The sequence below is a fragment of the Erpetoichthys calabaricus genome, chromosome 2 (assembly GCF_900747795.2).
Source record: "Erpetoichthys calabaricus chromosome 2, fErpCal1.3, whole genome shotgun sequence".
In the NCBI taxonomy this organism is placed as follows: Eukaryota; Metazoa; Chordata; class Cladistia; order Polypteriformes; family Polypteridae; genus Erpetoichthys; species Erpetoichthys calabaricus.
This window is the reverse complement of record NC_041395.2, coordinates 200,202,731-200,229,964: the sequence shown is the minus strand read 5'-3', so window position 1 is coordinate 200,229,964 and position 27,234 is coordinate 200,202,731. Positions and strand designations below refer to the sequence as shown.

The 27,234-nt window shown below is 37.1% G+C and overlaps 1 protein-coding gene across 3 annotated transcripts in view; it reads right to left on the bottom strand.

Moving 5' to 3' along the window:
• LOC114646700 (interleukin-1 receptor accessory protein) overlaps positions 1-20,809 on the bottom strand; it is a 54,784-nt gene extending 33,975 nt beyond the window's left edge. The window contains exons 1-2 of one of the 3 annotated variants that reach the window (XR_007934033.1): positions 20,302-20,809; positions 14,760-14,854 (exon numbers count right to left, since the gene is read on the bottom strand). Coding sequence is in view for 1 of the 3 variants with exons in the window: in XM_028795017.2 (XP_028650850.2) it covers positions 14,760-14,853 (94 nt within the window). In the remaining 2 variants the exon portion in view is untranslated. Of the gene's footprint in view, positions 1-14,759; positions 15,588-16,916; positions 17,095-20,301 lie in introns of those variants that run through there. The other 2 variants (XR_007934034.1, XM_028795017.2) reach the window with 2 other exon arrangements.
• Between the last annotated feature and the right edge of the window lie 6,425 nt (positions 20,810-27,234).

Below are 27,234 nucleotides of genomic sequence, written 5' to 3'. Positions count from 1 at the left end.
AACTGTCTCGGCTCCAAAACCACACAGCTCAACAACTAACACAGCCACAACAACGAGCCCGCATGGACAGATACAATGTACGTAGACGACTACAACGCGCGTCTCACACTGCGGAGGCAGAGCAGGCACGGGTTCAAAACGAATGAGCTCGAGTGACCGAGATACAAACACGAGCCCGCCTGGATATAATTAATGAACGCAGGCGCCTACAACGCACGTCTGAAATGTCGCAAACCAGGCAGGCATGGCTCCAAAAAGAAAGAGCTCGACTGACCGAGATACAAAGTGAAACGGGAAACACTACGGAGTCCGCAGTGGTCCACAATGCACCACATAATAGTACGGACGGAGCTCCGTATTAACAGTGGGGGGCCCCAGAGTGACACGGGCGAACGCTCCGTATTAAATGTACATCATCCTCACACGCCCAAACTATACAGCATAGGTGAATCACATTACAGTGATGCATTATTGACAGTGCAACCACAGACATCGCTCCGTATTAACAGTAAGTGCAATTATTCATATTACTAACGGTACACAATGGAGAACTACTGGAGTCACGATCACGTCTCCAAAACTATACAGCTCCACAATACACGTGGGCGCCTACAACGCGCGTCTGAAACCGCGGAAGCATAACTGTCTCGGCTCCAAAACCATACAGCTCCACTAACGGAGCTGCAGAAACGAGCCCGCATAGACACATACAATGAACATGGACGCATATAACGCGCGTCTCACACCGCAGAAGAAGGACGGCTGCACAGCGGGCACGGGTTCAAAACGCCGGGGGTAGGTGAGCGAAGCAAGCAGGGGGCGGAGCCTCCTTGTTTTATTTAACACAAAATAGACTACAGTATGTGATGATCAGTGGGAAAATCCAAAGTACAAATAAAAAGAATGCTGAGTAAAACCTTACTTCTCCTCTGTTACAGTCTCAAGGAATATTTAATTCCTGTCTGGCTGGAGGGCATGTCTGTCCAGTTACTCATCACGAAGTACTGCACTAAGCACCCCTTTTCTCATCTCAAGTGTCGGTCCCTCTCTTGACCCTAAACTCTCTTCCTCTCACCCCTCATCTCACCTCTTAAGTTTTATTTTAAAGCACTTGCCAGGAGATGTTGCCACTTCCAGCATTTCCTATATGACCTCACTCACTCTCTCTGATCAGGCCAGTCATGACTGCCAACTGCAATATAATATTGCATATTTCTACCCCTGATATTTAAAGTAAATTGTATAACAGAATTTCAAGTGTGGAATTACAACTCAGAAAATCAAGCATTATTCCATGTCACTTTGCAAACAACGATAAGAAACTTCTCATTATCATCCCTGTTTAATTCAGTCTGCAATACTATATTTTTATATAAGGGGAATTATTGATAACAGATGCATTTTGTTTGAAAGTTGAGATCAATACATGCTACTTAAAAAAATCTACTTCTTTACACTTTACCATGTCAATGTAAAGCTAATTTTCAGAATTAAAGTGAATGGACACACACACACACACACACACACACACACACACACACAACAACAACAAACTTCATTATGCAATAAAAGCTAACAGGACACGTCTATTAACCCAAGAAAATGTAGCTATTACTATAAGGAAAATTCATTCACATATACTTTTCCAAACATGCTTAATCCAGTTTACAGCTGAATGGGGTCTGGTAGGCAAGACAGGAACTAATGCTGAATGAGGAACCAGTGAATTTAGGAAAATAAAACAATATCAGAATTGCTGAAATATTTATTTTTAATTATGTAGAGGAATTTTACATGATGACAAAACCAATTGCTAATAACAAGTTAATAAAAAGCAGGGCTTAGAATAAACAGATATTTTACTTAAACATCACCTATCGTATCTCTCTCTTTAGTAGTGGCCAGGATTTCTTTTTATGCCACTCTTTATGTGCAACACACACAACACTCTTGGCTCTTTGTTCAAGAAATATGCATTGTATCCTCTCTTTAAATATTAGTGCTGCAAAATCTAAGAATCTTTTAATAGACTACTTTACTGAAATATATTTTTAAAGGCTAATAAATTCTATATGGGGAGGTTCCAAAAAATATCAGTCTTTTACACACACATTTATGCTATGAGACATTTGGACACAAGCTTCACATTTCCACATTTGCTTAGAAGAAACACTATGCCTCATATTTTCTGCATGCCTGAGGTGTGGTGTAAAAGGGCAACACAGAAACCATTAGTAATTAAAAAAAAAACACCCAAACCTATAAGAATTTTCAATAACAATCATTCAGCCTCTCAAAACCATAAGGAAATATGTCTTAACAGCCTTTTAATAGAATTCAACAGAATTTTGTCTTTAAATTCTAATAGTTGCACTACAACATCAGCACAGCTCATCGACTAAACAGCACAGTATCTACTGCAAAGCATGATGGTAAAATCATTCTGCTGTGAGGTTGCTTCTCTTTCATGAAAATTATATGTTACCATGTTTGATCAAATTCAAAGACTCAGACAAGACAGCGTGTGCATGTACTGAAATTGATGAAGTTCAGTTCACTCTCTGTCAATTACCTTACAATCATGATTTATGAAGAGACTGCAGTTCATTTAATTGTTAGAAAACAAGGTAAATTAGTTTGACATTCATCACTAATTACCCCAAGCCCAGAAGTAATTTATATAAACAAATCTATAATCTACAAATGGAAAAGAGTAGATAAGGACATGTACTGAATTCCATGGAGACTTAATGTGCATTACTGTGAAACTGCAACAAATGTAAGATCCTCTTGCTGCGAAATCCGCAAGAATGTAAAAGTCTGTCTGTCTGTCTGTCTGTCTGTCTGTCTGTCTCTCTCTCTCTCTCTCTCTCTCTCTCTCTCTCTCTCTCTCTCTCTGGCCTTCAACAGACCACAGATTTTGGGGGTTATGTGGAATGCATAGTGTTGATTCAGAACATGGTAAAGATGCCATAAAGGCACAGAAAAGAATTGAGCCAAATAGGATGATACTGTAGGGTTCAGAGTCTCCTCAGCAGCAATTCCTTCTTAATGGTAGCTAGTGAAATAGGCAGAGACTTTACAAAGGGGGGTTGCAGCACTTTACTTCGACATACTTGTGTACCCCTAGAAATGTGGCAAGTAGATGACCTGTTACAATTCTTTCGACACTGATCAAATCAAGCACTGTTGAAAATATTAACAAGGAAAGTATCACAAAAGTTGGTACACTAAGTAACAACACAGTGCTTTCCCATTTCAAATTATATTAATTACTTAAAAACATCCTACAATTCTCTAATCAAAGGGACATTGAGGACATTTTAATAAATAAAAACATTTTCTTGTTGAGCATATATATATATATATATATACATTATATCTATACATATTAATAAAAGGCAAAGCCCTCACTGACTCACTGACTGACTGACTGACTGACTGACTGACTGACTGACTGACTCACTCATCACTAATTCTCGAACTTCCCGTGTAGGTGGAAGGCTGAAATTTGGCAGGCTCATTCCTTACAGCTTACTTACAAAAGTTAGGCAGGATTCATTTCGAAATTCTACGCGTAATGGTCATAACTGGAACATATTTTTTGTCCATATACTGTAATGGAGGAGGCGGAGTCACGTATCGCGTCATCACGCCTCCTACGTAATCACGTGAACTAAAAACAAGGAAGAGATTTACAGCACGAGTCAAACGCGGGAACGAAGGTAAATGACGTTAATTTTTGAGTGTCTTTTAATACTGTGTAAGCATACATATTAACACATGTGCAATTAAACGTGTGCATTTACGGGGTGATTTCTCAGGCTTAAAAGCTCGCCTTTTATCAAACGCGGGAACAAAGGTAACTGACGTTGTTCACTGTCTTTTAATACTGTGTAACCATACATATTAACACATGTGCAATTAAACGTGTGCATTTACGGGGTGATTTCTCAGGCTTAAAAGCTCGCCTTTTACTAAAAAGGTAAATGCAAAACTATTTTCAATTAGTTTATTGAAACGCTCCCGTTAAGGATTGCAATAACATATTCGCGAGATAAAAGAACGAAGTAGGGGGAAATGAAGGAAGAGCCACAAAAATGCGAAGAGCAAAAAATTCAGTAAACAATTGAGAAGGGAGCGAGTGAAGCATACAAGCATGTTCATAAGGGAAACAAAGCACGGTGTAAAACGTAAGTTTAAATTAAGTTTATAGAAACGCTCCCGCTGCGGATTGCAATAACATATTCGCGAGATAAAAGTTTAATGAGAAGACACGAGGTATAAACGAACCACACTCCGTGGCGCAACGTTAGGGGCAACAGTTTCAACCATTCTATGATCTGCTTCTTGCAACTCAAAGACGGCACATGGCGGATGTTAGCCGACTTGCTGACGGCAACGTTAGGGGCTTCAACTCTGGCGCTGACGATAGAGATTCGATTCACGAGAGGGGATGCAGTGAGTGTGTATGCCTGATGAGCCCAGAATTAGGGAGAAACATGTGTCGCATACTCTTTGCATTATTTGAAAGTAAACTATTAAAACCATTCTATGATCAGCTTCTGGAAACAGAAAGAGGGCACGTGGCGGATGTAAGGCAACTTCCTGACCAACCACAAGCGTTACCTGGCAGGTAACCACCCATACAGTCAGATTGTGATTCAGAAAACGAATGCCATGAATGTAATTACCACGATCTACATACTGTCAAATAATCGTAACACACGCCGTAGCGCGACAGCTGTGAAAAGCGAGGTTCAGAAAAAAACAGATCCTTAACAAATTGTTATTGGTATATTTTCGATCCGTTTAAAAAGGTTTTCTTTTCTTATTAAAAAATTAAAAGCAGTACTTCGCCGCAACGAACCGCGAGAATTTGGCTATATATATCTGCTTCTCGCAATTAAAAGAGGGCACGTGGCGGATTTTAGACGACTTCATGACCAAACTTAAGTGTTACCTGCCAGGTAGGGTTACCACTTTTAATACAAAAAAATAAGGGACGCATACTGCAGCGGGTGCCACATCTCAGTGCCAACAGTTTGCAAACTCTACTTAAAAGACCCGCCCTCCTCACTGGACAGTTAAAAAGACCAATCAAACTAACGATGACATCAAGTATTACCCAATCAAAAGTAGGAAAGGAGGCATCTTCATAAAATGCGTGTGGGATGATTTGCATGAGACGCTGCTTTAAAAAAAATGATAAAAAAAATACGGGACAAATCCCGTCCCGTATTGATTCAAAACGGGACGCGCAATTTCATTCTCAAATGCGGCACGATGTCGTATTTTAAAGGACGGGTGGCAACCCTACAGTGCCAGGTAACCACCCATACAATCAGATTGTGATTCAGACTAGGAATGCAATGAATGTAATTACCCCGATCTACATACAAGGCGAAAGTCTTGCAACATTCAAAGATGATGGTTTGGGATAAGTACACCATACAACATAAAAGAGCTTATGAAGCCTTGAACCGAAAAAAGCAAGATCTCAGAGATTGTAAAAAAAAAAAAATAGGAGGTAATGTCGTTTTACTCGCTGTAGATTTTAGTCAAACATTACCAGTTATTCCACGAGGGAGACCAGCAGATGAACTCAACGCGTGTTTAAAATCCATGCTTCTCCCACGCTCGGTTATATGTCGCGTGTTCTCGGGTAGGTACACCAAAAAATGTATACATTTAAGCATGTAATGGGCAAACAAAAAATGAGGTATACCCGAAGGCACTGCAGTAGTACTTAATGTAACTTTACTTCTTAAATGTTAATGTTTTACTGTTTAATAATTTATACGCTTCTTATATGTTGTTCAAATTCTTTTATCAAAATACCAGTGACAGCGCAATGCACAATAACATGGAGTGAATACACCATACGCATCCGCCCACGGCTGCCCTGCTGTGCGCAGATAGGAGTTGATTCTACAATAAAATAAAATAAAGATAAAAAGAGTAATACAATCATCACCCATAAAGCGGATAGCAGATGTGACGTACTATATGTGTACCAGATTTCAAGTCAATAGGTGAAACGGTTTGCGAGCTACAGGTGATTTAAAATCCTGGACAGACACAAATTGCCACGGTAGCAAATTACAGAAGAAGATTTTACTGTTTAATAATTTATATTTATATGAAATGTGCTTCTTATATATTACTTCATATTCTCATATGATAATGATGTTAATGTTTATATTGATTTCTATGTTATTGAAACTGCATGTATGTGTGTATATGTATGTATATATATATATATATATACTAGCAAAATACCCGCGCTTCGCAGTGGAGAAGTAGTGTGTTAAAGAGGTTATGAAAAAAAAGGAAACATTTTAAAAATAACGTAACATGATTGTCAATGTAATTGTGTTGTCATTGTTATAAGTGTTGCTGTCTTTTATATATATATATATATTATATATATAATATACACACACACATAAACATTTATATACATATACATATATATACATATCTACATATATATACACACATACATAAACACACACATAAGACTTATTGACTGAAACGGGCTTTCACGAAAAAAGTTAGGGCTTTGCTACAGGATACACCCTCCACAAGTTAAGCAAGTAAAAATAAAATATATATTTCTGTTTTATTTAAACCTTTTAAGTTCATATGCATAGCCCCATTTGGCTGTTTAATTTTTTTTTTCTTTCTTCAGTAATATTTAATCTCCTTAAAGAAAAAGAACATATCCATTTTACTTTTTTTGTATCTCTTTAGTAATATTTTACTGTAAAAGGATAACCAGTATTTAAACCTTTTATGTTACTTTATACATTTATTTTACACAATGTTGAAAAATTAATAAGAAAGCTACATATTTTGGCAGCTGCTGCTTTCATTTTCAATGAAATGAAAAAAGCTCTCCAAGAGAAAACGTCAATGAAGAAGAAACAGTTTGCACTATCTAAAAATCAGAAACCCTCATTTATAAAAGTTTGCTGCAGATGACTTAACTGAAAATAAATGAATAGTTCCTATGTGTATAATACATATTTATCTATTTTACTTATGCCTTTATTCCACCAACTTACAACATCTGAGGTACAATTTGTTACATTACTTTTGTTTTTTGCAGCACAGGCAGGTGAAGTGACTTCCTCAGGGTCACACAGTGGTGTCAGTACCACGATTTGAACTGACAAGCTCCGGGTTTGCTGAAATATTACTGAAGAAAGAAAAAAAAACGAAAACGGGCAAATGGGGCTATGCATACAAATGTCCATCCGTCCATTATCCAACCTGCCATATCCTAAATACAGGAGCCAATAAGTAGATATGTATATATATATATATATATATACAGTATATATATATATATATATATATATATATATATATATATATATATATATATATATGTGAATGTATGTATGTATATATGTATGTCTATATATATATATATGTAGATATGTAAATTTGTATATGTATATATATGTTTATGTGGATGTGTATATACGTATGTATATGTAGATATGTGTATATGTAGATATGTATATATATGTATATGTATATATATGATTATGTGCTATATGTATATATATATGTGTCTGTATGTATATATATATATATATATTTATATATATATATATGTGTGTGTATGTATGTATGTGTGTATATGTATGTGTATATATATGTTGATATATGTATATATATGTGGATGTCTATATGTATATATATATATATATATATATATATATATGTAGATATGTGTATATGTAGATATGTATATAAGTATATATGTTTATGCATATATATGTTTACATAACCTCTTTAACACACTACTTCTCCGCTGCGAAGCGCGGGTATTTTGCTAGTATATATATATATATATTGTGGCAGACGGATGGTGTCCAAGCCCCAGGACACCCCTGCACACTATATTCGGGGGGAGCAGCCCTGGACAGTGCAATACCTCCCCCTGGACGCTAGATGGCCACCCCCCTGGGGTGGAGCAGTGCCTCGGGTTGCCACATGGGCTCCCTGGGAATTGGAGTTGGGTGCAGCCTTGTTGGGTCCAGCAGGCACCATCAGGGGGTGCTGTGTTTGGGACTCCTGAGCCTGTGTGGGCAGCATATTTGTCACACCCGGAAGTGTAGTTGGAACTCGGTGATCAAGCACCTGGAGCACTTCCGGGTGAACTATAAAAGGAACCAGCAACCACCACTCAGGGGCCAGAGTCAGGTGGAGGAGGACAAGGTTGCTTGGGAGGAGTGGTGGTGCCAAGGATGAAGAGAAAGTGCTTTTGTTACTTGTGTGCTTGAGACTGTGTTGTGTCTGTGGGTACGGGGAAGGCATAGCCCACAGACAAAGAAAAAGATTTGTTTTTACACGTGCCTCCCATGTCCAGTCTGTGTCGGGTCGGGCACTATATATAGCGTCCATCTTGCAATATATATATATATATATATATATATATATATATATAGGCTCCCAACGCTGTAGCAGTTTACAGTTAAACCAGATCTGAGTCGATTACAGTTGTGGTATAAGCTCTTGCCATTGATGGTTGATGCAAGGAACATTATAATTGCAGGGAACAGTATTACTTGGCCACTAACATGGCCATGACCCTGCCTGATTGCTGTGTCTGTACTTAGGAGAATGGCAGATCCCGCTACAATAAATAACCATGCTGTTCCTTTTTCAAATGGAATAAAGTTGGTTTTCCTAAAGTACTGAGACTCAGCCTCGTGTTTTGGTGAGCAAGACAGGGACTTACATATATATATATTGTGAGCTGCGGAGCTGATCGCACCTCCAGAGAATACAGACACTTCACATTCCTCCTTACCTTTCTGACAGCTCTGTCGCGTAATATGCCTCTCGCGCGGTACTCCACTTATTTAAAAAGTTTGTACGGGCTTCTGTCAGTTTGGAATTGATTGTTTTGCTTCTCCTTCTCTCTCTCAGACTTTTCCTGCTCCTGACACATACTCCTTCGAAGAAGAAGATACCTGTGCTTACTTTAAATTGAGAAACGGAAGTGTCAACTCTATCCTGTCAAGTGTCACCCCCCACAATTTCCCAGAGTGGCAGGGAGGCCCTTCTACATCCTCCCAGATTGCAAATGCCTCCGAACTCAAACCAAGTACTAGCGAGCAGTCGGATTTTGTGCGCTTGCAGCATGCTGATGGCTCATTATAATATGCATTTAAACAGGCTTGCACTGCTAGTGACTCCTATTACCAAGAGCGTGATACCGGGGGCTTGAAAACTCCACACTTTCTAGAAAAAGACGGTTGTCTTTTCAGAGTGATTTCAGACCATTTAATGGGGGAATTTGTTGAACAACTAGTTGTACCTGAAGTGCATAGGGAAATTCTTTTGCAGCTGGCCCACTCTCACATCTTGGGAGGGCACCTGGGGGCTGATAAGACCAGAGATCGCTTATCAAAATGATTGTATTGTCTGAATATGGGAAAAGATGTTGAACGGTTCTGTACTTCATGTCCTGACTGTCAGATTGTCTCCGCTAATAAGCCTCCTCGGGCTCCCCTTTGCCCTATGCCTATTTTGGAAATCCCCTTTCAGAGGGTGGGATTAGATATTGTAGGCCCTTTGCCTAAGACTAAAAGTGGGTATCAATATATGCTGGTGTTGGTTTACTATGCAACACGATATCCAGAGGTGGCTGCTTAGAAAAAGGCCAACTCCTCCGCTGTAGCCAAAGCTCTGTACAGGATTTTTACTCGTACTGGCATCCCTAGAGAAATTTTAACTGATCAAGGCACACCTTTTACTTCTCGCATGATGAAACAATTGTGTGACAGCTTTGCTATTAAGAAATTGAGTATCACTGTTTACCATCCACAGACTAATCATTTGACTGAATGGTTTAACAAGACTTTAAAACAAATGATCAGACGAGTTGCTCATAATGATCCTACATCCTGGGACCCTGTCCTGCCTTTTGTTATATTCGCAGTGCGGGAATCGCCGCAAGCGTAAACTGGCTTGAGTCCGTTCGAGCTGTTATTTGGCAGGCGCCCGAGAGACATCCTGAATGTTGTACGGGAGGAATGGATAGGAAATGAGTCAACAGCTCTTGGGCCGAGCTTTGCAGATCGGGTAGTTTCGTTACAAGATAGAATTTCTAAGCTTTCTTCTATTGCTGTGGAGCATCAACAAAGCGAGCAGGAAACACAGAAGCATCTTTACGATAGGCGCAGTAAGCTTCGCGAATTCCAACCTGGCGATCATGTTTTGGTACTGGTTCCATCTGACCTGCACAAATTCCTAGCTAAATGGGGAGCAAATGGGACTAGTAAATTACAAAGTTAGAATACCAGGCCGGCGCAAACCATTCCAGATTTTACACGTTAATCTCTTGAAGGAATGGTATGATCGTCAGGGTATTTACACTTCCTTAGCTGCTCTCTTTCAGACCGATGTTGCCATTGGTAATGATTTGACTGGCTCACAAAAGACAGAATTATTAACTTTGATTGAATGGAACACTGATGTATTTTCAGACTTGCCAGGCGTTACTAATCTAGCAGAACATAAAATTACTACTGAACTCGGTGTCCGGGTACAGATGCGGCCGTTTCGATTCCCGGAAGCACAAAGAAATATTGTGCGCAAAGAAGTCAAGAAGATTCTGGCATTAGGTGTAATTCGTGAAAGTAAAAGTTATTGGTGTAGTCCGGTCATATTAGTCCCAAAGCAAGATGGTTTGGTTCGCTTCTGTATCGATTTTAGGCGCTTGAATAAGGTCTCTAAATTTAATGCTTATCCAATGCCCCATGTTGACAAGCTGTTGGAAAAACTGGGTCAGGCGACCTATATCTCCACGCTAGATCTCACAAAGGGTTATTGGCAGGTGCCTCTAGAGGCTGACAGTTGTGAGAAAACAGCATTTGCAACTCCTGACGGACTTTATGAATTTACAAGACTCCCATTTGGTTTTCATGGGGCACCTCTAACTTTCCAGCGTATGATGGATCAGATATTGCATCCTCATTCTGAATATTCTGGGGCATATTTTGATGATGTGGTGATTTTCAGCAATGATTGGTATTCAAGGCTGGCTTGACTGCTAACCCTAAGAAATGTAAACTGGGTATGTCTGAGACTCATTATTTAGGTTACTCCATGGGCAGGGGTTTACTTTGTGCACAGTTGAGAAAAGTGGAAGAGATGCTTGCCCCCCCCCCCCCCCCCCCCCCCTCCCCCTAAAACGCAGAAACAGGTACACGCTTTTCTGGGGCTTGCGGGTCATTACAGAAGATTCATGCCCAACTTTGCAAATAGGGCTGCCCCTCTTTCAGAGCTTACTAAAAGAAGGAACCCCCCCCTATTTTATGGACAGAAATTTACAAACGTTCCTTTTCAGATTTGAAAACCGCTTTGTCTTCTTATCCGGTTTTGCGGAATCCCAATTTCTCTAAGGATTCTGTACTACAGACAGACGCAAGTGCATTCGGTGTAGGTGCCGTCCTGTCCCAGGTTTTTGATGGAGATGAGCACCCTATCACATACTTGAGTAGCAAATTGCTCCCCAGGGAACGCAATTATTCAAATACTAGTCATTAAGCCCGTTACAATAATGAGCGCTAGAACAGTAGTGCATAAACATTAGTAGGAACAGTCTATATTAAATGGCAAGGGACTTTGACCTCATTCTTTTTGTTGGTCATATTTTTCTTTCTTTCAGCCTTTCTTTTGTTGATGTTTACTTGCTCAGCTGACCATTCTTTGTTGGCTGCCGCCGTGTATTGTGTGTCTTTAATTTTCTGTGACAGTAATACTATCTCGTACGTCTGCTGACTTGTATATCCGTAATATACCTTTAATTTTCTCGGGCGGTAATACAGGCGTGCGCGTCGGTAATACTGGTTTGTATGTGGCTGTAATATGCGTCACTGTATTGTGTACCTTTAATTTTCTCTCGCAGTAATACTGGTTTGTATTTCCGTAAAACGCCCGTAACTTTCTCTGGCAGTAATATCGTGCATTGCACCGTGCCCCGCACATGCGCACTTCACCAGAAGACACACACACGGACACCTGGACTAACACAGGGATTTTTTTAAAGAGGATTGAGAAAGAATGTTTGGGGATTAAATGGGCTGTAGAAGCGCTTCATTATTACTTATGGGGACAAAATTTCACATTAGTAACTGATCATGCTCCAATTCAATGGTTATACTGTCAAAAAGATAAAAACTCTTGTCTCATGAGATGGTTCTTGGGCTTACAAAAAACAATTTTACAGTCAGGCATCGACCTGGCTCTGAGCATGTCAATGCTGATGTCCTGTCACGTCTGTTTGAACCTGGTGTGGAGAGTCGCTTGATTCACGAAAACGTGAATAAAGCTGAGGGAGGGGGTGTGAGCTGCGGAGCTGATCGCACCGCCAGAGAATACAGGCGCTGCTGGGAAAACCCCTGAAAAATGTTGACAGACTACCTTCACATTCCTCCTTACCTTTCTGGCGGCTCTGTCGCGTAATATGCCTCTCGCGTGGTACTCCGCTTACTTAAAAAGCTTGTACAGGCTTCTGTAAGTTTGGAATTGATTGTTTTGCTTCTCCCTTCTCTCAGACTTTTCCTGCTCCTGACACATACTCCTTCGAAGAAGAAGATACCTGTGCATACTTTTAATTGAGAAACTGAAGTGTCAACTCTATCCTGTCAAGGAGCACGTTTAAAACCTTTTAAAGAGACACATGTTTGTTTGCAGTGTTTGAATAAAATTTCAGCCTCTTCAGCCTCTTCTGTTTTCTGTGCAATTCTGTGATCCAAGCGTGACAATATATATATATATATATATATATATATATATATATATATATATATATATATATATATATATATAGTTTGTCACAATGCAATCACTAACTGAAGAGTAAATATCCAAAAGCTATAGTTTTGTCGATTACTAAAAAAATGTAAACGTGTGAACGTGATTCGTAAAGTTAAAAAAAATTTTAAACAGTACATTCCAATTTAATCCTGAAAAAAAAATTATATCAAGTTTGTGAATAATGTGGCGACACTGTCACATCATACACATGTGATCAAGGCTACTATTCTAACTGGAATTGGAAAGGGACAGAACGTTTTCATTTCACATATACCTATGATATCCAATTAAATTTCCTTTTTGAATTCAAATGACTTCAATCTCCAGTATGTCTTGCATTTGCAATGTCCATAAATAAAGTGCATCAACAAATTACTTAAAGTTATTTAAACAACCGTGCTGTTCACACAGTAAGCTATACATCATTTGTTCCAGAGTAGGATCAGGAAAGAATTTACACATTCTTGTTCCTCATGGTGAAACAAAAAACACTGTGTATCATAAGGCAATAAATAAATGACTAATAATAAATGGGAACTGTTTCACTTTCTTTCAACCCAAGTTGCAGCCGGACAGTGTGTGTGTGTGTGTATATAAATATTACTGTTTATCTAAGGTAGATAACATCAATTTTCTCAAAAATAAGACTAAAGCCAGCCAAACTGGATGACTTTCCTGCACAGAAATGGGCCATCTTCTTAAGATAGTACTCCAGAGCACTCTCTGCATACCCTGCAAAAGCATTTGCACTAGATAAGCCACTGGTGGTGATTGAAAGCCACATACAAGAGGGCTGTAAAACAAAACAGCACAACCTCTGACCTATTTCAATTAGCATTATAGCTCACTGGGAAATTATAGCCTAAGTGAGCAGATGTGAGCTAATATTTATCTTGATTCAATTAAAATGTCATCTGCTGAATAAAAACAAATCCATCTAAATTGACAGAGCAAGCAGTGACCATATTGAACCAGCAGTAGAGTGTAATAGACTTTTTATGATGAATGAAGCTTGCTCACAGAGAAACCATAGAGAGATTTTGCTTCAAGGAAGCAAACAAAAGCAGAAAAACACTGATGGCTGACCAGAACTAGAGCAGTTTCATAAAATATCTGTAGGAATAAAATTTTGTCAACAAAAATTGCTTTTCTGTAGCAATTTCACAAGTTAACCAAGAGAAAAATCAAGATATTCTACTATGTGCAGAAAACATAATTTTAATTTAAAAAAATTAAAAGGGAAAACACCCTTAATCACATGGTCCAAAAATAAGCTACCACGAAGCATAAACTGTCCTAAATTTAATCATATGCATAATACAAAAAAGCCCTTGGTAACAGGATAGATATAAAAGAAAACCAAATTGCTGTAATATTACAGCACCACTGTATATGTTTTCATGCTATTTTACAACTATAGGCAGAAACAACACAGACTCTCAAATCACAACACAGGGGATAGAAGCATTAGGGAAAACAAGAATAGCTGAACAGATACTGCTGTAGTTCTGATAAACAAGATGTAAGTGTGAGTAAATCACTATAATTCAGCTAAAGAAGGTGGAAGAGGATTAGGCCATACATGGAAAGTGTTCTCTGGGACTCACAGGTCACTCATAAATCCTAGATTGACAAAATATAGCAGACAACTGCAGGCAGTCTGGTATTAATAGGAATGTCCCTGCAACAGTGAGTGATGCACTCAGATGTTTGACTTGTACTGCCTCCTTTTTGACTAAGTAGATACTTTAACCACTCTCATTAGTGTCCCATCACAACAATGTGTTTAGCCAGCTAATTAAATTATACTAGACAGATTTTAAAAGTCTATCTGTATGTCAGGGTGCCTTATTAAAGTTACCTAATACAGTGAATAATCAATGGCAATTTAATCTCACCCAACACTCACTGACCTGATTGATGGTTCTCACTTGATGGCGATGTCCCAGAGAAGCTGAAAATGGCTGCAGTATTACACAGAATGAACAGCCAGGGATTTAAAACCATCCTGAAGGTAAACAAACAAGGGAATGACTGCAGGCATACTAACAATTTCAAATACTTTCAGTACAGAAACAATATTTACCGGTAATTATGAAATAACTAAAGCAATTGTTAATATGAGCAGCCTTTTTTGGCCTCATACAAGAATCAGTAGTATATAACTAATAGAAGTGGGCCTCACATTGGGAGAAATTGAGAATAACAGGAAGTTAGCAGGAAATTATTATATAGAACAGGAAGTGATGACAGCAGCAAAAGACAAACATGTATGTGTTAAATGAGACTAAATTCGGAGGCATTTAAAAAACCATGCCAACTTCTAAGGCCACTTAATCCTGAGCAGGATTGTGGGGGGGCTGGAACCTATCCCAGCAAGCATAGGATACAAGGCAGGAATAATCCCCTGGCTAGGGCAGAAGTCCTTCACTGAGTGAGTTTACTAATACACATACACACACTAGGGTCAATTTAGCATGACCAATCCACCTATCTTGCATTTCTTTGGACTGTGGGAGGAAACCAAAGAACCTGGAGGTACCCTAAACAGACACAGTGAGAACATGCAGACTTCACGTAGGGAGGACCCAGGATGTGAATTCTGGTCTCCTTACTGCAAGGGAACAAGCCATTTAAAATGAAATTAGATGAGTTAAACTTTACTAATGCAGGTAAAACCAAAATCTAAAAATTTCCTTAACTAATTTGTAATTGGGTACCCAGAGACAAAATGTGTTCAGTTAATCCAAGAATTAATTAACCAACACTGCAATGGCTTGGATCAGGACATTAAATTCCAGGTTTCACGTAATTGTGGAGTTTTTCCTTTCATCTGGTTTGTTGCTACCTAATCTTTGGCATTTGCTAAATATTTATAACTGGCTACTATTGCAGCTATTTATTTTCATCACCTGACTGTCAGGTTTATGTTAGGTGGACTGCTAAGCAATTTGAGGTTTTAAAGATGGCTATGCTGTTGTCACAGGGATCTAGTTTTGCCAAAAAAAGAAATACTGGAGGAACAAGTGAATATTAACAATTTTGCAGTAGCTTAGATCTGTCCATAAAATAAAACACAAAACATCAAATGATGTACTGTAATTTAGCTAAAGACTGGCAGAAGCTAAAGTGTTTCAACATAAACATCGTCTAAATAAACAGGCTGGGGTACCAGCTTAACTGATTGTCATAAGAAACAAAAATAAATAAATGACAAATAAAAAACAACATGCTTGTATTTTAAAACTTGTAATATAAACCTAAAATATGACATGTTTGCTCAAGAAATAATTCTTTTCATGTGAAGCTGACATCCCTTTTGACACAGCTCAGATACAATTTAAATACAGTTACAGTACTTAAATAAGGTGTCTGCCGCAATGTCACATGTAAACACATGCCTGACAGCAGCATCTCATCTCCATCAATCACAAATCAAAATGAGCTACAAATGAATGATAAAAAGCAATTATTGCACAATTTCAGCAAAGGTACTAAAACATAAAAATAGCACTAATTATGTTCATATCTTGCACCTAAGATTATCTGAATGTGTCATTTAGACTTACTGGGATACATCCGGTGAACACAACACCATCCTGTTTTATCATTTGGTAGGGTTCAATAAATCCTGGCTTCCATGCCAAAGAAAACTGTCCTTTGTTTAAAGCCATACCTTGTAACCAATATGATACATAAGGTGTTTCCTCCCAAGCCAGTCCTCAGGCATTTTAGGTCAATCATTTACCTTTCTGTAGGTTCTTGCATACTCTAGCCTATATACTGTACATATGTTTCAGAAGTCACAGAGTGACTTTGGATACAGAAGATGGCCCTGGTGTTAGTGACAGACTAGGTGTCTTATTTTTATGGGGGGTTGGGGGTTGCTATGCAAATGGCTAGAATTTTATGCCTTTCTGAAACATTCAGACCAAGGTCAAAACTCCCTCTGATTCAATTTGAAGATAGATATTACAGTCCACTAACATCCGGATGATAATCTGAAATTAGTTTTTATACCCAAGCATAACTATACTAAAAATATTCAACAAGTGTTAAGTATAACCCACTTTTAAATAAAAAGGTGTGCATTGTGACCAAGCAACCCATTCTTTTCCAAGTCATCTATATTTTTCTTCCATTTTCACTGCTGCCATAGTAAAATGGCTAGCTGACCCAATCACATGCAGATTTTCAACACTTATTTGGTGCATCTATTTGCTGTAAGGAAGGCAGCATGGAACAGCTCCACTTGCTCAAAGAACCACATTATTATCAATGAAGTTGAATAATTTTAAGAAAAACACAAGCTAGCAGTCTCTAGGCTTAAACAGACACAAGTTCCTCCGACAATACTTTTGCTTCGATCCTGCATGCGAGCTCACAGTTCATGGAAAAATGTTTCACACAGCAAAATGCACAGACCTCTACTAGACAGGTTACGTAAAGAAGAAAGAACACTTAACAGCAAATATTTGAAAATGACATTTAATAAACAGAAGGCAATAATTAAATATCTATATGCAGATAACATAAACATTAATTATTAACACTAGATGATTGACAATAATCTAAATGAAGCAAACTCCTTAAAGTATTTAGTTTATTTAACATCCTTCAAGAAATATACACAAGCAGTTAAATAGGAAATACAATTATACTTCTATAGACTATTGAATATATATCAAAGGATGTTAACCTCTAATTCCATAATGCGATAGGAAGACCACATCTAAAGTAATATGTGCAGTTGTAGTCAACATCTTTCAGTTAAACCTTGCATAGCAGGAAGTTAAGGGAAAGTATATTTGAAAAAAACACTTAGGAAATGTTTGAAGCTTATAACGATTCCACTAACCAAGATCATTTCTTAGGCTGCAGGATTTCTCTTTTTCCAAGAGCATATACTAGTGTGTTGCTCCTTTAGTGAACTTACTGCCTCCAGTTGAGAAAAGTGGAAGCCTACACCACGGAAAACATCAGGACAAATATCCTAATATCACCAACTAACAATCTAACTCTGATGCAACACCTGTCCTAAGTGTAAAACTGAGTGACCCCTTCTGCTAAATGCATAAAGAAATAACTTTCCTAACACTACAGTGTCTCCTTACATTAGCAACACTGGGAACCTGAGTTTAGAATCCTCTGGTATTATGTCATATGCTGAAGCGAAGGGTACATAATTCACCTTTTACTATAATAAAGGTAAACATGGCAGCAAATCCAGAAGACCAAAAAAGCTAAATGAAGACATAATTTTAAGTGGCATTTATTTTAAGTTATGCATTGCACAAACAACACCATTGCGTTTCAAAACATTTAAAAGATAACTATTGTATTTTTCATGTAAAAGTTATATCTTCACAAACAAAGTATATATGAATTTGCCATGAAAAATTGTGTTCCAATGTCTAGCATTTTCTATACATTTTTAAAAAAATCTTTTGCCATTACTAGAGTTTTACGTTGAAATTAATTGGGCACAGGTAAAGTCAAAAAACAAAAGTATTAAAACTTACTGAATATGTTAATTTTTCAAGCCAAGACAGTCATTTAATATTGACTTGGGTCTTGCAATTATACACATATTGTAAAATAGCTTATATATGTCATTTTTTTTTAAAAACATATATATATATATATATATATATATATATATATATATATATATATATATATATATTATGAGACTTGGCCATTTTGAAAAAAATAACAGTGTGCATCCTACCTTAGCACTTGGAGTCTTCTGCAATAACTGTTCACCCGAGGTGGAGTGCTTTCCTCTCGAAAGATAAAATTACAGCAAACATTTCATGTTGCATAGGTAGTTTTGATTTACTTCTGTATGTATGTGTTACAAACATGTGTTGGAAACTCAGCAGGCATGTTTTCTTTTGTTTAAACTCAAAGTGGGCATATTCAGAAAGTTATAGGATTTTATTTTCCAGTTGTGCTTCATGCCTCATTGCCTCCATTGTAAAGCACCAATGTGGGCAATATATACTTAGGCTGTACCTAGGAACACAATTGTGTGTGGCAAATGCATATATATCATGTTTGTGAAGAAATAGCTTCATCTTGAAAAATACCGAAATTATTACTTAAGTATTTTAAAAACTAAAGAGAAATTCTTTGTACCAGCTTAGCTTGCTGGATTCTTCAGCATCATAATAGCACATGTAATATTCCAGAATGTCAAACTTCAAAACACTTAAAAACATTTATTTTGTGTCAATTTATACATGTGCAAGCACTAACTATTTTATAGGTGTTAATACTGGAGAGTGATGGAATCAGTGACAATACTGAAATTAAACAAATACATTTTAATATTATCTATTTTCAGTGAGTTATATCAACATTGGAATTGGAAGGCCGCCATAACCTAGTTTGCTCTTATTTCACCAGGGCTTTCTGAAGACTGTGCTTCACTTTTACTTTGAAATACTGAATAGCGGAAACTGACAATAATGCCATATAAGTTGGCACTACTTCCTCACAGTTCCAGGACAATGGATATGAATTCCAGCCCTGTAACTGCCTGTGTGGAGTTTGTACATTCCCCTGTGTCCAAGTGAATGGTTCTGTTACTTCAATCTTCCTTACACATGCCAAAGACATGTACATTAAATTTCCCTGATGAAAGTAAGTGGGATGGACAAGTACACCATCCAGGCTTGGTTTCTCCCATCTATGCATTTCTGTCAGGGCACCATCCAGCCCTTTGTAACTATAAACTGGATTAATCAAATCTGAAAATGGATGCATATTAGCTTCTTCTGTAATTATGTAAAAAAATAACCATAGATTTATGAAACCTTCTAATTTCCTATGGAAGTCTCTATGATTACAAAATTGTTCTAATTCAAGCTCCTTAAATTTGCAAGGAACTCACAAAAACTAAGAAATTATAAATCAATTGAACATGCTGTTATGTCCTAAATGTACTTTAATAGCCCTTAGATGTACAGTAATTTTCTCATTTGGCAGTCCCTTGAACCACATGACTTATCCAATGATTATGTCCTCATTGTTGATGATTCTCATTAATGATTTATTCACAATCTAATTGCCTAAACCAGTTAAAAATACAAAAATTTACCACTATTAGTAAATCAGCAACTATTTATTTATTTGTGTATATGCTTAGAAATGTCAAATTTTACTTACTGCACAAGATACATTTCACATTTCACTTTGAAGCTTTAAAAATATCAGCAGTCATGTACTGTACCTGTATACCTGGAAAGCTTTGATTTCAGCTGACAAACATTATGTGTCTTGAAATTCTAGCAGTCTTATAAAAAAAAGCAATAAGAAACAACAGCATTCCAGCTCAATCAGCCATTCAAACTTCATGCAATTTACTTCTTAAGCAAAATGAAAACATTTTTAATTCAAGTAGAATTACTCTTTCACAAAAGAAAAAAAACATGCTGCTATCATACTCACTTGTCAAGAAGTCTGAAAAAGCAAGGAAGAAACTCCCTATTGTAAGAAGAACTTGAAAACTGCCTAGGAGGTGCAGAGGTCGTAAGTTACTTTATTCACTTCTAAGCTGCTGCTGTGAGATGCAACAAACTAGATTCAGGCTCTCACACAGCAGAAAAGGATGAGCATGGCTGTCAAGACATAGCATGTCTCTCTCTCTCTCTCTCCCTCTCCTCTCACATTGGGTGGTGCAGTAATACCACATGACTAGCTCTATCCTATCTAAACAATATCTTCTAAAAAGATCAGACCAAGCATGGCTCAGCACACAGGCATCAGGCAGATATCACAGGGTACAGACAAAATCACACAAAATTAGACCAAGTAAATCATAGACTAGATAAGCATTATTCAGTACTTTATTACTTCTTCATCAGAACTAAAATACATCATATAGTGGAAATTTTGTTTTTTATTGCTTTTGCTTTTCTGATGGATATATATTTTCAGTACATGACTGCCATCTGTGTTAGACTGCCTAAAGCTGCAAAAACATTTACAAACATTCAAATCCTGTTTTAAGTTATTAAATGCATTATAACAGGGGTGGGTTTTTTTTACATAAAATCTAAATATCTCAAGGTAAACATACAACTTTGGCTGTAATATTATTACTTACATTTTCCAAGAGTTTCCAAAAATGCTACTTATAAATAGGTGATGCATACAGGACTACCTGAAAACTTGTGATTGTATTTTATTATCTAAAGCAATGTTTCTTAAACTTTGTTCCGTGAAATCCTGGGGTTCCACAAAAAAATTACAGGAGTTCCATGAGCCTTCTGTCATAACGCCATGTATCACCTGTAGCTACTGAAAAAAAATTGGGGGCGATCAATGAAGAGCCTAAATTTGATGCAACAATACAATGTTTGATGCATGCAGTGTTGCATTCATCACCTGCATCTAGCTGTGTGCATTAACTAAATTGTATCAATATTACTGTTTTTATTTTTTTATTTATTTTAATTACCAATAAGAGTTAACAGTTCAGCTTAGACTTTGTTTTTATTATTTCATGTAAATGTTTGCTGCTTTTTTTGATGTCACATCTTTTAAAAGAGTTTGAGATAATCTAAGAAATCTTATATTCCTATGAAAAAAAACTGACCTTGTGCAATTCTTAAAAAATATAGATTGGAACATAAAGTTTTTTTTACCCTGCAGGCATACTTCAGCTTTTGATACATTTTTAACTTTCACTTTTTACAAATAAAACAATTTTCAACAATTATAATAAAAGACCCAAAGTAGAAAATTAAACTTTGGATACAAAAAATTGAAACCAATTTATATGGTAACTTCAAAACTTAAATGACCAAACTAATGAGACATGTGAGAGAAAAATTTAGAGGTAACAATAATTAAGTATTTTGGCTTGCATTGCACATTGAAATATACAGGTATAAGCATTTGTTTTAAGAAATGTCACGAAGAAGAACTACTGGAATGGTTAAGTATACAAAAGACAAATATGTACCAGAAGAAGGTTGATGTCATATACAAAATGTACTCAGAGATCAGCAGATGTCCTGTAAACAACAAGATTGGACAGTTGTCACATAGATAGAAATTTCAAGAATAACATCTAAACCTAAAGATATAAGAAGAGCAAAAGTATAATAAAAATAGACTTGAATTTTGTGGGTAGCGCTGCCGCCTCGCAGTTAGGAGACCCGGGTTCACTTCCCAGGTCCTCCCTGTGTGGAATTTGCATGTTCTCCCTGTGTCTGCGTGGGTTTCCTCCAGGTGCTCCGGTTTCCTCCCACAGTCCAAAGACATACAAGTTAGGTACATTGGTGATTCTACATTGTCCCTAGTGTGTGCTTGGTGTGTGGGTGTGTGTGCCCCGCGGTGGGCTGGCACCCTGCCCGGGGTTTGTTTCCTGCCTTGCGCCCTGTGTTTGCTGGGATTGGCTCCAGCAGACCCCCGTGACCCTGTAGTTAGGATATAGCGGGTTGGATAATGGATGGATGGATGGATGGATGACACTGTATGTAAATTCACTTCTTTGTAAAATGGACTTCTAGCTTTTGTTTTTTGATTATTCTGTAAGAGATGCTCCCTGTTCCATGTTTACTGAGGATATAATTAAAGACGCAATTGACAAGTTTTTTTCCGGCCTGATTACAGACTCAAAGAGGTTTTATCAGACTTGTCCTAGTAGTGGATGAGTTTATTTCTTTAATTAATACCACATACATTAAAGATAAATGAAGACTACATTTTTAACCAACTAAAATGTACTGTGATCGATCATATACAAAATGTCAATAGTTAAATTTGAATACTATTTTTATACTGTAAATGCCTAGACTCACAAGAAGGTTCTTTGTGGGTTCTATATCTATTTAACCTTAATGAACAAATAAAAAATAATCTCTTTACATATAAAGAAGATACTGTATGTTGACTGATCTTTCCTCATATGTTATACAGTATTAAAAATGTGAAGACTGCTTTACTTCTTGATCAATTTAAGTAAATGATCATATTGAAAGGGGTATGTCTGACCGAGTAAACATTTAGGATCCTACTCCAGTTCACTCCCACATGCTTATATGAAAGCAGATTTTTGACTGTCGCCGCAATAAAAGAAAATATCAAAATAGCTTAAATATCACACTTACATTAAGACTATCGCTAACAAGACTTACACAAAATATTGATTTGTGCCAATTCTTCACATTCTTCTCATTTACATTTATTATGCTTGAAAAATGAGTTTTTATTAATATATCTTTTTGCATAGATATACATTGTATATGCATATAATTATAAATATCCTGATTTAAATTGTTTTCACAAAACTAATTATTTTGTGATTTCCATTTTTTTAACATTTCCATTGGGTTTATCAGATGATTTTTTTTTTATAGGTTTCCAAAGTCCCAAAAACTTTAAGAAACACTAGTCTAAAGAATAGGTATTGTTTGAAATGAAACTTGGAAAGGTATCTGAAAAGCCTATTGAAAATGTGAACCCATGGAAACCTAGACTGGAAAGTGTGTGAGCAGTGTGATTGAGGAGAGGTGGAAGATGAACACCAGGATACACAGCACTGAGTGACTCCTGCTTCAATACACTATTAATAGCAATCCCAGAGTTTCCAGCTCTGCACAACAAAAGCAATCTGGCCTTTCCACAGAAAGAGATACAAAGACAGGTGGCAAAGACAGCAGCCAGGTACATAGAGTATACGTCTTCCAGAAACTTAGAGAAGGAAATAAAGTGGGTCCAAAATAACACAGTTACTATATGTGTGAGTATGTGCGCCCATGTTTTCAAATATATACTGTATGTCTAAAGTATATATGGTTAAACGAGATTGCTAATTAAATGTGAAAATATATATACACATTTGTATAATCTATATACAGATCCATAAAAATCCAAGCTTTCCTTAAATGTAATTGTTTATCATTGTCCATTTGTACACTTTTCTTCATATATTTATATTCACTCTCATACTTTGGCAAAATATGTCATACCAATAAAGCTACTTTGAATTTAAATTCAAATTCACTGGTAACTATCCTGAGTAACAGAATGCCACAAGGGGACCCAATGTGTGGAGGTGCCTCTGACAATGAGCAAACATCATCAAAAACTTGCACAATGGTACTATGAGTGGCTTAGGGGAAAAAACCAAGTTAAGGCATGACTCTGCTTTTTCATGCTTGATAAACCAACTGATGGAAATAGAGTACACTAAAAGTCAACTACCATGGAGCAACTGCCTATTGGCATGGATAGGCAGACAAGGCACCTAAAAAAAAAAAAAAAAAAAGTACAGCATGTAGTGTATGGGATTGAATCTGGAGAAAAACAGGGGTCATCCACCACACAGAGTTTAAAACAGTTGTTGCCTGGTAGTGATTTTTAAGTTTAACATTGGGAAGAAGAGAAGGGGCCAAGAATTACAGTCAAATGGAAAACAATAGTGTGAGCAAAATACTTAGTATCTTGGCTAGACTCTGAGCAAAGGAAGAAAGTAGACTTGCTCTCACCCATGTAGACAGGAATCTTGCACCATTTCAAGTAAAGCTGGCAGGTATTTATTGTGTATGTTGCACTGTGTAAATAAATTCAAATAAATGCTTCTAATCTATGTCTCTGGCCATTTAGTAGGGGTACAGTTGAATTCCAGCTAACATGAAACAACACATCAACATTCTCAATGAAATCTAGCTTTTTAAACTGTATTACTATAGTTATTTTTCCTTTTAATATTTTGTACCCTATTTCAGTATCCAGATTAAAGTGGTAGCTATTCCTTTAGGACAATGTATATGTTGTTGTCTCTGTTTGTATTAACAGTCCCAAAAGATGCATATTTTAAATTTCTTTTAATGGTCATTAAAGTACATTTAGGGGTTTTCCCAAGAAATGCTTTTCAGCAGTTAATAGATGTAGCAGTGACAGAGATAAACTGCCTTAAAATTAATTGTACTTCTGGGAGTGGAGAATGTCAGCCTGACATCTATTAACATTTCTATACATGAACTTTCCATTTATGGTATGCATTTTTCTTTTCTTTCCCTCTGGGGACAAAGTGTAGGACCCTTATTTTTTTCTTTAATATGCAACCTTTTCTCAAATTAACTGGTCAAGGCATTTTCAGGTAACATTTTAAAATGTAAAAAATAATGAAATATATAATATACTGTACAAACGCTACTTCAATTATTTATATAAATTGCAATGAAAGACGGGCATGGGCTGGTATCCAGTCCAGGACAGGGCATAATTCATTACCCAGTCAGGGAGCCAATGTAATTAAGGAAAAGGGGGAAGACATTGCATTTAGAACAGAGGCTTCCCCGATACACTAGATGGCAGCACACCCAGATCAGGATTCCCACAAGTATATCCAAAGGGCATAATGGGAGTTGTAGTCCCGTGGGGCAGCGGGAGCCACCAGGGGGAGATGGTGGGATTGGTAATCCCAATTTTACAAGACTTCCACTGGGCTAAGCCCTGGCACCGGAAGTACTCCCAGGTCCAAGATAAAAGGAGCTGCTCTGCCATATCCAGGTGAGTTGGAGCCAGCAGTGGAGACAGGCAACACTCGTCTGTGAGGAGTGGAGGAGTGAAGGAATGAAGGAACAACAGAGAGGTGAAGAAGAATATTGTTAAAGAAGATATTTTGGTTAATTCTTCTTCTTTCGGCTGCTTCTGTTAGGGGTTGTCACGGCTGATCATCTTTTTCCATAACTTCCTGTCCTTTGCATTTTGCTCTGTTACACATACCAAATTAATGTCCTCTCACCACACCCATAAATGTTCTCTTTGGCCTTCCTCTCCTGTAGACCTTCCCTTTCACTTTTGCTGGTGCAGGTCTGTCACAAATCACTCCTGACACTCTTCTCCACCCATAAACCCATGTTATTTGAACCCAGAACTCTGGCCTAGTGTGGTTGTGTTTCGAGTGCTGCAACACCCCCTACTGGTCGCACAATCAATGCTGACTATGCTTCAGTAACTTTTTATTGTTAAATGGACCCATCATTTTTAACAACTATAACTGATAATTTACAGCAAGCAGATTTCGCGATTGGCCTCCAATTATGTTTGGGACAAGTATGTCAATGTTTTGTGGATTTGATATCCTGAAATTTACTACAGCATCAAGAAGAACATCAGCTCTACACTGGAGGTCTGAGCAAGTGTTTTTGAACTGGGAGCATTTACCTTAAAGTGCTTCATACCTGAAAGAGAAGTGGCCTATAGGAGAAGGCTATAGGAGCTAGTCCATGTGGTATGGATTTTAAATGAATAAATGTTAAGTCCACTTTCTGCTGTGTTTTCTAAGGGCTTCTGTATTTTGTGTATGCCCTCTTGTACGTTTTACTTCACCAAGTAACATTCCTAAAACATTTACATTCCAAAAATGCCTACAATAATTTTGATAAGCAGGAAATGTTTACAAATTAAAAAACTGCTTTAGAACCCTATTGGGTTTAAAACACAAATTAAAAGTTCACCGCTTCCACTTGTTAAATTAATCTGGATTCAAATCTACCACAAGTTTAAGTAATTAGCAAGTGGCTAAAACAATATATAGTGAGTGAATCAAACATGGCACGAGGCAAAAAAATGTGGATGTCTCATCTCTTTCATCTTCACTATACTGTATTTGTAAATGTAAATAATACTTTCATAAACAAAATCAAGATTTAAATATAATTAAAATAAAATTTTCTGTGTTTCACAAGGTAATTCGTGGCAGACAAACAGCTATGCAAAACTGACAATTCATTTCTGGATACCTTCTTTTAGGCTCCTTATTTTCCTTTGGTTAATAAAACAATGGAAGCAAGGGCGCAATCTTATACATTATTCAAAGATTTTAAAGCATAAATAAACGTTTGCACTAAAACCTATGACTGTATTGAAAACCTTTGTAAAATAATTGAATTATTGTCATTTTTCCTTGTATAAAACAAAAACAGAAGTCAATTTTAATCAAATGAATGTGTATACACTTCAACATCTCAATAAAATGGATCTGTGGACAAGAAATTGATTAGAACTAAAACCTGACATGCTGCAGGAAAGTGAGCTTGAGATGCCCTGGTGTGAGAAAACCTTTTTTTTTTTACCAGACTTTTCAAAACTAACCCTTGTCACTGACATATACAATGTTGTTTAAATTGATTTACTAGTTAGTTTTTAATCTGAAAATCATTACTGAAACCCCAACAATATTTACTTTTGGAAGCAAGTTTACATGATAATACAACCATAACTTTAAAAAAATATATATGCCAGGCGACACGTTTTCAGGGTGTTCTCTCTGATGCTTTATTATCCATCCATTCATCCATTTTCCAACCCGCAGAATCCGAACACAGAGTCACGGGGGTCTGCTGGAGCTAATCCCAGCCAACA